The 12796-nt window shown below is 35.0% G+C and overlaps 1 protein-coding gene across 4 annotated transcripts in view; it reads left to right on the top strand.

The window, feature by feature from the left end:
• ZMAT4 (zinc finger matrin-type 4) overlaps positions 1-12796 on the top strand; it is a 756392-nt gene that overhangs the window by 329341 nt on the left and 414255 nt on the right. For all 4 annotated transcript variants that reach the window (XM_074287328.1, XM_074287326.1, XM_074287329.1 and 1 more), the window contains one exon: positions 2563-2719. In XM_074287328.1, coding sequence (XP_074143429.1) covers positions 2563-2719 — 157 coding nt within the window. The remainder of the gene's footprint in view (positions 1-2562; positions 2720-12796) is intronic.

Here is a 12796-nt window from a genome sequence, read left to right as displayed (position 1 = left end):
TTGTCAGTAGGTATGGCATTAGTAAGTTAATCAACAAGCACTTATTGAGCACTTACAATATGCACTAAGTCAGGAGCCCAAATATATCAAATGTGGCAGCTACTTTAGAGTATGAATTCTCAATCTAAGGTCCATTAAGACATTAGGGGATGGTCCCATGAATAGATTTCAGATGGTCTCTGATTTTGGATGGGAGAAAAAAGGCTTATTTTGATATACTTGATTTTCTTTGTAATACTGTGTATTTTATATATTTTTAAAGGTTATTTGCAGAAAAGTTCCATATAAGTTTGATAAAATCTGGTAGGCTATACCAGACTGCCAAAGAAATCCATGGCACACAAAATTTAAGAATTATAATATGAGAGACCTTTCAGATGTTACTATTTGTCCATAATATTGTTTTAATTTTATCAGTAATAATGAAGTAATGAAGAATTTCTTAAATTAAATTTTTTTATCTCTCAAAAGAATTTGGTCTAACTACACAGGAAAAAAATTAAATGGATGAAATATTCTTATTGTTAAGATTATGATAAGCACTTGGATGTACAACCTATAAAGTTGATATCTAAAACCAATACTGCAAATTGATCATGAATCAGCCAAAGGATTGAATAGAAAGAGGAAAATTTTGCCTTTGGGAAAGCATAAGCTTTTTAAAAAAATAATAGTTTTTATTTATCAGATATTTGCATGGGTAATTTTACAACATTGACAATTGCCAAACCATTTGTTCGAATTTTCCCCTCCCCCCGATGCTAGGTTGACCAATACATGTTAAATATGTTAGAGTATAAATTAAATACAACATATGTATACACGACCAAACAGTTGTTTTGCTGAACAAAAAGAATCAGACTTTGAAATAGTGTACATTTAGCCTGTGAAGGAAATCCAAAATGCAGGCGGACAAAATTAGAGGGATTGGGAATTCTATGTAGTGGTTCATAGTCATCTCCCTGAGTTCTTTCACTGAGTGTAGCTGGTTCAGTTCATTACTGCTCTATTGAAACTGATTTGGTTCATCTCATTGTTGAAGAGGGTCACATCCATCAGAATTGATCATCATACATTATTGTTGTTGAAGTATGTAATGATCTCCTGATCCTGTTCATTTCACTCAGCATCAGTTCATGTAAGTCTCTCCAGGCTTTTCTGAAATCACCCTGTTGGTCATTTCTTACAGAGAAATAATATTCCATAAGCTTCTTTAAATGACCCCAAATTCTCTCTAAATAAAAAACCTATCTTTTTAACACTATCTTTCTTTCGACAATATTATTGGAGTGTGTGAAATAAAATGCTAACATGTTGGAGGAAAATGGAGTTGAGAATCAGCCAAAGTGCAATGGAAAGGCTCATAGTGGGCATGAGTAGTCCATAGAACATTACAAATAAGTAATTGCTTTGAAGAAGTAATGTAAAAGGTTGTCATCAATGAAATGTACACTCGCAAAATGAGAGTGAGTGCATGATAATTAAGGGACTGCCAACCTGCTCCATTAGTATACTAAAAACTTCAAGAGAATGTGAGAAAGGTCTTAATAGCAGATTGGGTAAGATAACATCGATGGGACTTTCACAGGATGGAAAAGCATAGGGAAAATGTATTTTTCCAGTATTGAAGTAATGGATAAAGCAAGCCAAGCTAAGTAGAATTGTTCTGACATGTACCCCACTAAGTGAGACTGGTTGGCTTAGCAGGGGAGTGAAATATTGAATATGCACCAATTTGCAGATATCTGCAAAAAAACTCAAGTCATGGTTGAAATCTAAAATTGCATATGCTGGACTGGTATTTGTAGTACTATTTTTCCCTCATTGTACTAGAATCAGCATTTTCCATAAACATCTGTCCCATTTTTCTTCCAATATGTGAGCATTGTCATTAAAAAACAAAAGAAAATTTGAAAAAAAAATAGCAGATTGTGAGTCAGAGGGTTCAGGTCAGTCCCTGACTCTGTCATTTCCTTCCCTGAATGACTTTGGGCAAACATTGATATTTTATGGACCTTTTTTTATCTATAAGATGAGAGGATTAATGAAATAATTCCCAAGATCCTTTTCAGCACCTGATCCTTGGAATGTTTTGTGAGACAAGGTAGTAATCAGTGATAATTCCTGACATTTATAAGGCACTTTGATGCTTGCAAAGCATTTTACCTATATCATCTCATTTGAGCCCTATAGGATATGAGCAGGGTAGGTATGATAATCTCCATTTGGCACACTGGGAAACTGAGCATCAGAGGGGTTAAGCAGCTTGCTTGCACAATGCTAGTAAATACGAGGCCTGGATTAAAAGCCCAGGTCTTCTAACCACTACTCTTGTATTGCACACTGTCTTTCAAAAAGATTGCAGGAGAAAAGTAAAGCTGTTAAGCTTTTGCTAAATCAGTCTTGTGCTAAATTTTGGATGCAAAGGAAAGGTGGGGGCAGGGGGAAAGCTTAGTTTTGCTGATAGTTTGTAGTTGAGTGATTCCTCCTGCAGCTTCATGGTCCCAGAGCCTTCTTTGTTTTCCCTCTAACATTTTTGTTTCTTTTCTTCTTTTCTTGCAGGGAAGTGATGATGACATGGTGGATAAAAACAAGTGTTGTACCCTCTGTAACATGTCTTTTACATCAGCAGTGGTGGCTGATTCACATTATCAAGGGAAAATCCATGCCAAAAGGTTAAAATTGTTGCTAGGAGAACAACCCCCGGTAAAGGCCACAGGTAGGTCTATGAACAATAACCATTAGGAAAGACTGAAAAGAGCACAATGTGTACAGCTCCTTAATTAAAACTCACCATTTAAGTACAATTGGTTGGAGCACCAATTTAATGATGTACGTTTTTAAAAATAATAATACTAAATGTCTAGATAAGGAACCAAGTTAAATAACCACCATAGTTCTTTCTTTTGGCTGTCATAACAACCTTCAAAAGTTGCAGAAGTTCATTATCATTTTCCTTTATTTTGATTCATGGCTTAGCAGCATAGCTTAGCTCTCCTTTTCATGCTAGGAAATGGCTTGTGTACTAGAAGACTTGGATGTTGGAAAGAACTCTGGATTGGGAGTTAGCAGACCTATATTTGAACTCTGGTTCAGTCACTTGATGGATATCTATATTTTCTGGAACAAATCACTGTGGGGCTCAGTTTCCTTATTTCTAAAATGAAAAGATAGTATTCTTAGGTTTCTTTCAGCTCTAAATCTATGATGCTTTATATGTATAATGGAAATTTTAAATTTTTAGATGTTCTTTATCAGCTATATATTTATAAATATGTACACATATAGGTACCTATGACTTAATATAGAATATAATAATCCTTATTTGTGAATTGCAACAAAGCATTTTTTATTTTGAATTTAGGGGTTATTATAATTCTTCATAGAATGTAAATTCTTGGTTGTATGGCTGTTTTTGTGATTTTGACACCATCATAATAAGATTAGTTTATTTTCATATTTAAAAAATAAAATGTTAGAGAAACTTAATTTAGCTTTGACATAATGGACAAACTTCTGGAATTTCAATTTAAGCCTATGAATCTTTATAAAACAACTACTTAATCTGTAAGGCTTTGCTATGTGATGGATATGAACAGCCTAAATAAAAGGCCCTGTGATGTCAAGAAACTACTTTCTACACGAGGAGTTATATCAAGTAAACAGACAAGAAGCATGATAATTTAAGGAAGAGGAAAACACTAGCCACTAGGGGCATTGAGAAAGGTTTCTTATAAGAGATGATTTATTAGCTGAGTCTCAAAGGAAATCAGAGAGATCTAGGCACAAATCAGACTGTTGACACATACTATCAATCACACAATCGATAAAAATTTATTAGCACTGAAACCACATTCCAGGTACTGTGCTAAAGATACAAAAGAAGACAAAAGACAGTTTTTGCCTTCAAGGAGTTCACAATCTGAGATATGCACAACTCATTTAATTTCTCAATGCCTTAGGAATACTACGTAGTATTTTTCTACTAATTCTTAGAATTATGATTCGTAACATTTATTATATGGGTTGATCCAATCAAATAGCATTTATTAAATCACTTACTTTGTGTTAGGCTTTGTACTGAGTGCTGAAGATTCAAGCTTCCTTTAGGAGCTTACAGTCTAATGTAGAGGGAGTTCCCATGGTAGGAGTCCTATGGACACAGAAAAGTGGGGATCCTTTACATTTTTGCCATTTGTCTATTAATAGTGGATCCAGAATCAGATAATCTGAGTTCAGATGCAAGCTCTGCCTCATTACCTGAGTAATCTTGGACAAAGCATCTATACTTGGACCTTAGCGTTCCAGCTCTAAAATTTAGTTTGGGTTGATTGTTACCTATTGTTTCTTCCAGCTCTAAATTCTATAATTCCTGGGTACACTCTTGTCTAACTCTGATTCTGTGAAATAGTGCTTCTGCTGCAGAATAATCAGACTATAGTGAAGTCAAACAAAGTAGAATTGCTTTGTAATCCTCTAAAGAGGTGGAAAATATTTCATAATTATTGCTAGTGGCAGGTTAGTTACCCTTACAGAGGAATTAAAGTATAGCTTTGCATTCTACCTTAGTGTCTAATGAGTTGTGCATAAATTATCAGTATAATTAAATGGCCATTTAAAAGGGGAAAAAAGATTATAGATTTTAGAGTCTAAGATATTGCTGGCCTTTTTTCCTCACTAGTATCTCTTTTAAGAAAGTTTTACTCTCTTGTAGGCCAAACATGACAGATTCTCTGACTATACCTAAAACTTTTCTGCTTCTGATTTTTTTATTTGTTTCATCATTTATTAATTATTTTATCTTTCAATTCATTCATTTATCTACCCATTCATTCAAGCATTTATTCATTTATTATTTCATATATCTGATCAGTCGATAAGCAGTTATTAAGTACATACCTTGGGGTATTATGAGACATTATGGTAAATGTTGGGGATACAAAGAAAAAGAAAAAAAGTAATGTCTTCCTTCAAGGAGCTTACGTTCTAATAGAAGAAACATACATAAATCAAAATATACAAGATAAATACAGAGCAAATGGAAGGTTACATTAGAAAGAATGAAACTAGAAATTGGGAAGGGCCTCTTAGAAGAAATGGTATTTGTTGTTTGTCTTTCATTCCCAAAGAATAGCAGGACATTAAGATGATATTATGACTTGGAAGTAAATTGGATTTAAGTGAAAGAGGGCTGTGCAAAGCCACCAGCCTCATTTTCTCCATTGGAGCCATCTGGGTCCAATGGCAAGATAAAGATAAGGAGGACTGGAGATCAACCCAAATGTAATAGGAGATCTTGGCCTTTTTAAAATGTATTTTATGTCTTATTTTAAATAACATTTTATTTTTCTAAATTACATGTCAAAACAATTTTTAGTTTTCATTTTTACAAGATTTTGAGTTACACATTTTTCTCCCTTCCTGCCTCTTTACAAAAACAGTAAGCAATTTGAAAAGTGGTATTTGAATTAAATCTTAAAGGAAGTCAGAAATTTCAGCACCACCAGTTTGTACCAGCAGTACCAGCAGTTTGTGTGAGAGAGTATTCCATGTGGAGGCATCAAGATAGAGGGTCTTATGCAAACAACAGAAAACAGGCCAGAATGGCTGAATTACATTGGGTTTGTGAAAATGAGTAGAATGTAAGAAGAATGAAAAAGGAAGGCCATAGGTTGTTAAAAGCTTTGAATGCCAAAAAAAAGGACTTTATACTTAGTACTGCTGATAATAGGGAATCACCTAATTTATTGACTAGAGGGTGATGTGATTAGACCTATATTTTAAGAAAACTAGAATCTGAAAGGAAGGTTGATTACAAGTAGTAGAAGATTGGAAGGGAGATCAATTACGAGCCTATTACTGTAATTCAAGTGAGAAATAATAAGGCTCTGAACTCAGGCAGAAGCTAAATGAAAGGGGAAAAATGTACAAGAGAGATTATAGAAAAAGAAATTATAAAATTTGTCAATTGGATCTGTAGAGTGAATGAGAAAGAGGAGTCTAAGATGACTCTAAAGCTTCAAACCTGAGGAGCTGGAAGGGTAGGAGTGCTCATGTTATTAATAAGCAAGTTTAGAAGAGGGTAGAGTTTGTTGGTTGATAATGATGAAATTTTCTTAGATATGTTGTATTTAAGATGCTTTGTAAGACACCCAGGTTCAAAAGTCTCAGGCTTTTTTTGGTAACATAAGATTGAATAGGATTGAAATCAGGGTTGATAAATAGATTTAAGAATCATCTGAATAAAAATGATAATCAAATCCATGGAAGCTGATGAGATCACATGTGAGAAAGTATAGATATATATTACATATGCTTTCTGAGTCAGGCTGCTACTTTTCCTCCTTGAGGGGTCAGAGTATCATCTCTACTGTTACTAATTCAATCCTCCATTCCAAATGTGCTTCCTCAAATGGTCACAATAAATGACTAGACCCAGTTTATTTTATCAGTTTAATATCAATTATCCTTTGCCTTGGCATATTTACTTAAAGATATAACAAAAATAGACCTACATTTTCCCCAACATCTCCAGGGGATATCATCTCAGTCTCAGAGGAGAGTAGCCTCAGACTTGACCCAGTTTGTACATAGCATTAGTCCCACCAAGTTTAAAGTCAAATATAGCATTGCTTCTGGATAAGTCATTTTAAATACTGATTGACTAGGTTCTAAAATTTGATTCTGGCTCTCCTTGGTACCAATGTTGATCTGGTTACAAAATTTGTAACTGAAATCAGTTTGTTACTGAAAAAATTTGTTACTGAAATCCAGGATTCTTAGACCTCAAGTAGCCTGATTTTCTCACCTTTCAAAATTCACAAGGTTATATTCTCTAGATTAATATTGCCTAAAACAAAAGAACACCAAAACAAAGGCCCATATTACTAAACTACATGTCCTACAGGTTTGCCCCTTTCAAAATATCATCCACCAAAAAGAAGGAAACCAAAGAGAAAGGATAGGCTTTTATTCAGCTAGCTAGTACCTTAGGGATATACTTCCAAACAATCAAGAAGACTGTTCTTCACTAGGTAGTTAATAGACCAGTAGTCTTTACAAAAATATCTTTGAGTTCTACACAGTTTTTCCAAGTCCAAGACATTCATTATATGTAATCACATTCTTCCCGAACCAGATTTCTTCATCTTTTTTTTTCCTTCTATTTTTTAAGAATTTTATTTTTCTATCTGTAAAACTGTAAACAGTTGTATGTTCATAAAGATTGGGCTCAATGGCCAGTGCTGCATTCTAAGAGAGAAAAGAGGAAATAGTCCTAGATACCCAGATATTTTTAAAATTAACAATGAAATCCATTTTCTCCCTCTTATTTCCCCTATTAGAAAAAACAAACAAACAAAAAAACAAAACTCTTGTAACAAATGGATAGATTCAAGCAAAACAAATCCCTTTGCTACATTGGTTATATATAAAAAGCATATTGTTCAATCTACATATGGAGTTCATCAGTTTTTTGTTTTGAGTTTTGGGAGATTTTTTTTTTGGTATTGGGAGATAGGATTGATATTGGTCCCCTGCAGCAGGGATATGCAGTGTTCCTTAGCATTGCATGAATGAAGATTCATCAAAAAAAATCCCAAGAATAAAAATACAACAAATAGTTTCTTGATATTATATTTTATAATAATGATTTGGTTAAAGACTATAGTTTTTTCAAAGGTTGATATAATAAAGTCTTCTACTGTATTATATATGTGAAAATTGGAAATGAAAACATCTTTGTTTTATAGACATACAATACCATAAGATAATACTAATAGTTTATATTTCTATATCACTTTAAAATGATTTGTTCATAACAATCCTGTGAGATACTAGTACTGATACAACTATTAGTATCCCCATTTTATAGGTGAGGAAACAGGTTCAGAAAATTTAAGTGACATTGTGATGAACATGTACCCATTTGATTAAGGCTATATCTTACTTCTGCAAAAGATTCTTAGCATCCACCAAAGAATCTACTCCATTTGATCTATAAAATAGACACTGGAAAACAAATGTCACCTCTGATATTTCCCTTGTATGTTTAAGTAGCCCTTTTGTTTTCTATGGCTAAACTCAACGTTTATGCTAAGCTTAGGTTTTGGAAGTAGTGAGAGAACAAGAAGAACAATGTCTTTGTTTATAGTCTCTATTAGCAAGTGCTAAAGTTATTATTTTTTAAAAAATTTCACTTCATGATAAAAATAGTGCTCTGTGAATTTAAATACAACCTCAACACAACAAAATACCAGTTTGTTTTCATGAATTCAAACACCCTCAGAGCTAGAAAATGTTCCCAGGGTAATGTGGGAGTTGCTGTCAATAAACTAAGTCTTATTTGAATGTAACTGAAGCTCGCAGTGCCCACACATATTCATCATCACAGAATTGGTTGGAGCACTCTGCCTCATGGCTTGGCCATCCCATTTGTTGAACTGTCCTTAGGTTTTGGCCAATTTGGGGATCTTTCCATCTCTCCATTGACTTAATCTGGATAGCATTTGATCTGTCTGTCAACAAATATTTACTACATGCCTACTGTGTGCCAGATAATGTGTTATTAAGCAACGGGGATGCAAAGAAAGGTAAAAAGTCCCTGTCCTCAAAGAGTTCACAGTCTACTGGAGAGGGAAATGGACAAAATGAAATCAGTTATGTACAAACAAGCTAGATATAGGATGAATTAGAGATAATCCAGAAAGGGAAGGCACTATCATTAAGGGGTTTGGGAAAGATTTTGTATAGGTAGCAGGAGTTTAGTAGGGATTTGAATGGGAATCTGATTCATCCCAGTTCATTGCAGAATTGGGAGATAGTGAGTATTATTTAAGGAATAGTAAGGATGCCAGTATCATTGTACTGTTGCTAGTATAAGGTATAAGAAAGCTGAGCAGGTAAAGAACACATTATGGAGTACTCTTTGAATGCTAAACAGAGAATTTTGTATTTCATGCAAAGACAATAAGGGATCATTGGAACTTACTGAGGGGGTTACCTGGTCAAACCTGTACTTGAGGAAGATCATTTTGGTTGTTGAATAGAGGACTGACTACATCAGTGAGACAGAAAGGTTGACTGCAACTTTTCCCGTTAACCTGATGAGAGTACCAGCCTTTCTCACTCATTGAGGCTTCCTATGGCCATCCTATAAAGCCAAAGCTAGGCTTAACTTCATAGAAGGTATCTGTAAACTGGACATAATATTACAGCACTGAATATGTTGTCAAGAAGGAAGCTCAAGAGAGCTCTTTGAGACCTCCTTGATTGACAGTAGTATTGCTCCTAGGAAGATGATTAGCTGGACAGCATTCTTTGTTTGCCTATGCATCCCTGTTTTGTGTATTGTTTATATCCCTGGGAAAAGTGCTGTGCATTAAATTGTATTGTATTGCATGCTTCAGAGATTTGGGGCATAATATAAACCAGAGGATTAGACTTCAATGATGTAATTCCAAAAGCACAGTAATGATTGCTGTGTTCTTGACATCTTCTGAGTCTTGCCACATTCTTTTGGGCAAAAATGACAGGAAAATAGCAATCAGAAGTCTGAAGTCCCTGGAATTCTGTGTAGGGAGGAAAGGGGGGTTCTATAGTGCTCTGAAACCCATGTAGTTACTGTTGCAGTGAGACAAGTGTGGAGGTGGGGAGTGGAACAGAGGTAGTGATGAGCATACAATGTTGCATGGGGATTCCAAAGAGACTTCATTTTCACTACCACTAATGTAACAGCTCTCATTTTTCTCGACTGGCTTATTACAATAGCCTTTTCACTAGTCTTTTCAGGTTCCAAACTTGTCCTTCTCCCTCCTTCAACACACTTCTCCATCTTAAACATTATTGACATTATTATTTTTTTTTACCAAAGAATAACTCTGATCCTCACACTTTCCTATTCAAAAATTAAAAGAAAAACAATAAAATTAAGGGATTCCTTGCTCCTTCTGCATTGAGAATAGATATTTTAGAGGTAGGTGGAACATTGGATAGAGCACCAGCTCTGGAATCAGGAGTACTTGTATTGAAATCTAGCCTCAAACACAGACTACCTGTGTGACCCTGAGAAAGTCACTTAACTCAGCCTCAAAAAAGAAAGGCAGAAAGAAAGATAAAAAGGAGAGAGAACAGATACTTTGACCTGCCATTCAAAGCTTCTCCAAACCTGATTCCACTTTACCTTGACATGTTTATTTCCTAAAACATAAACTTGGCTCAGGACATTTCCCAAAATGTGTTTCATTTTATTCTACCCCTGAGTCTTTCTATTATTGTTCATCTTTTCATTCAACAAAAACACTATTAAAATTACTATTTATTAAAATTATTTACTGCTGTGTAAAATACCATGCTAAGCATGGAGGGAAACACAAATAGAAATAGATGGACCATGCTTTAGATGGTGTTTTTTTGGCAAAAATACTGGGCTGGTTTACTATTTCATTCTCAGTGGATTAATGCAATCAGAGATTAAATGACTTGCCTAGAATCACACAACTAAGTGAGGAAGTGATTGCACATTTCCTAATGGACTAATGCCCACCCACTAGCCACCTGGATTTGCTGTCAGGTCTTTCTGTGCTCCATCTACTGTGCCATCTAGCTGACACAAACAGAACTAACTGATAATCCCTGCCTTCCTGGATCCCACACCTCAGCCATTTATCTGTCTGAAGTGTTTTACCTCCCTCCCCTCATTTTGAAAAGAATCCAACTATATTTAAATGGCCAACATAAATACCAGCTTCTCTATAAAATCTTTCTTGACTGCATGCAATCTAGTCTGATTCTGGGAACTTCCTTTAAATCTGCTTTTATTGCATTTTCCATTTTCTGACTTATTGTTAACTGAATATTTGTTTTGATCCTCTTTATTAGATTATGATAACTTTTAGGACAGGGGCCTTTTCTTAAATCATTTTTCATCCCCTACAATATCTTATATAGAGTCTATCAATCAATAGAAATTTATAATTATTACAGAAGAGGTACTGGTGCTAAATGCTGGGGTTAAAAAGGCAAAACAGGCCAGGATAATAGGATCTAAGATTCTAATGGGGGATAGTAAATAACTATGTGTATAGACATAGTCAATATCTTGGGAGGAAGAGACTAGCATCAGGCTGAGGTTTGTTAAAGAAAGTAGAATCTAAACTGAGTCTGAAGACTATTGTGGCTAGATTATAGTGTGTTAAGGGAAGTAAAAGATGAGAAAAGAAAAAAAAAAAGATGAGATGGTTAAAAAAGTTTTGGATTCCAAACTGAAAATCTTATACTTTGTTCCTAGAAGTAATAGAAGATATATAAGTATAAGTAGGTTTATGTGGTCAGCATCACAGTAGAAAGAAACTTGAAGCAGCCCAATTAGAAAGCTATTGTAATATACTACATATGAAGTGATGAAGGCCTGTAAAAAAAATGGTGGTGTGAGTAGAAGGAATACTTAGACACTACATAAATATCTATTGAATTGAAAAGACATTCAACCAGCATGCAGTGTTTATCTAGTGAAAATGGAAGGATTGGGACATACTGCAAGCTTTCTCTCTTTCATGTACACTCTTCTGAGGTTTCATGTGACTTTTTTGTTCCCTAATATCTTTTCCCCTTAATTTCTACTCCATAGTTGCTCTTACTATTAATTTAGACAAATTTCACTTAGATATAGAATGGAAGGACCCTATTTCTTACTTCCTCTTTGGTCTGTCCTGACTGCATATTTTCTAATGGATTAATTCCCACCCACTACTCACCTGGACAAGCCACATAGGTTCAATGAAAGAATCAAGAATTGTGCAAAGATTGGTTCTCCTGTCCAGATGAAGTTTTCTTAATATAATGGGTAGTGGTCCCATTGCATCTTCCTCCTGAAGAATTTTATCCTTTGCTGAGAATTTCTGACTGGCTGCAGGGATGCTAAACGACCCCAATTACAAAGCCCACATGCTCTTCTATAAGTATATATCAATATGACTCGGAAAATAAATCATTTGGATGATGTGACTCTTAATTTGTCTAATTGTTACTCATTATTTGTGGAATAAAATTGAAAGGGTGAAAGGAGAGGAAGGAGAAAGAGGAGGAGGAAAAAAGAGAAAAGAAGAAGGAAGGAAAGAAAGGGAGGAAAGAAGGAAGGAAGGAAGGAAAGGAGGAAGAGAGAAAAAAGGAAGAAAGAAAAGAAAAGAAAGAAGGAAGAAAGAAAAGAAGAAAGGGAAGAAAGAAGTAAGGGAAAGAAAAAAGGATGGGAGGGATTTAGGGAAGGAGGGAGGAAGAAGGGAAGAAAGGAAAAAAGGAAGAAGGGAAGAAGGAAGGAGGAAGGAGGGGAAAATATTCTAACCTAATCAGATGAATTAAGTTTGTTGAGACAGACATATTTCCTCTTAGCTACACTACTCATACTGGCTTTCCATAGAAAGCAGGCTCTTCAACAGAAGTAATCATGGGGTAGGCATAGTTTGAGCACAGATTACTGCTTTTCTGAGCTTCTTCATTTGATGAGGGTGAGCAATTGGGAGATGTGAATCAGCACCTTCTCTCACACACTGAAGCTGTACTTGATCAATTGGATCTTCTTGCAGTATTTCTTTCTATTGTATTTTCTCCTTCAGATTGATACATGGTTATGAGGGTCTTAGAAAGGTTGGCAGATCTCAGATAACAAAGGGTGTCTGATGATCCCTGAAATCCCATCAAAATCTGAGAATCTGTAATTCCATGATACTGATTGTAAATCAAACATCAGAGCCTGTTCTCTGAAAAGCAGGCTGATTTAATCTTCCTTGGGAACCTGTCATTA

Source organism: Sminthopsis crassicaudata, chromosome 2 (assembly GCF_048593235.1).
Source record: "Sminthopsis crassicaudata isolate SCR6 chromosome 2, ASM4859323v1, whole genome shotgun sequence".
NCBI classification, from domain to species: Eukaryota; Metazoa; Chordata; class Mammalia; order Dasyuromorphia; family Dasyuridae; genus Sminthopsis; species Sminthopsis crassicaudata.
The sequence above is the reverse complement of the archived record's forward strand: the minus strand, read 5'-3'. Positions and strand labels throughout refer to the sequence as shown.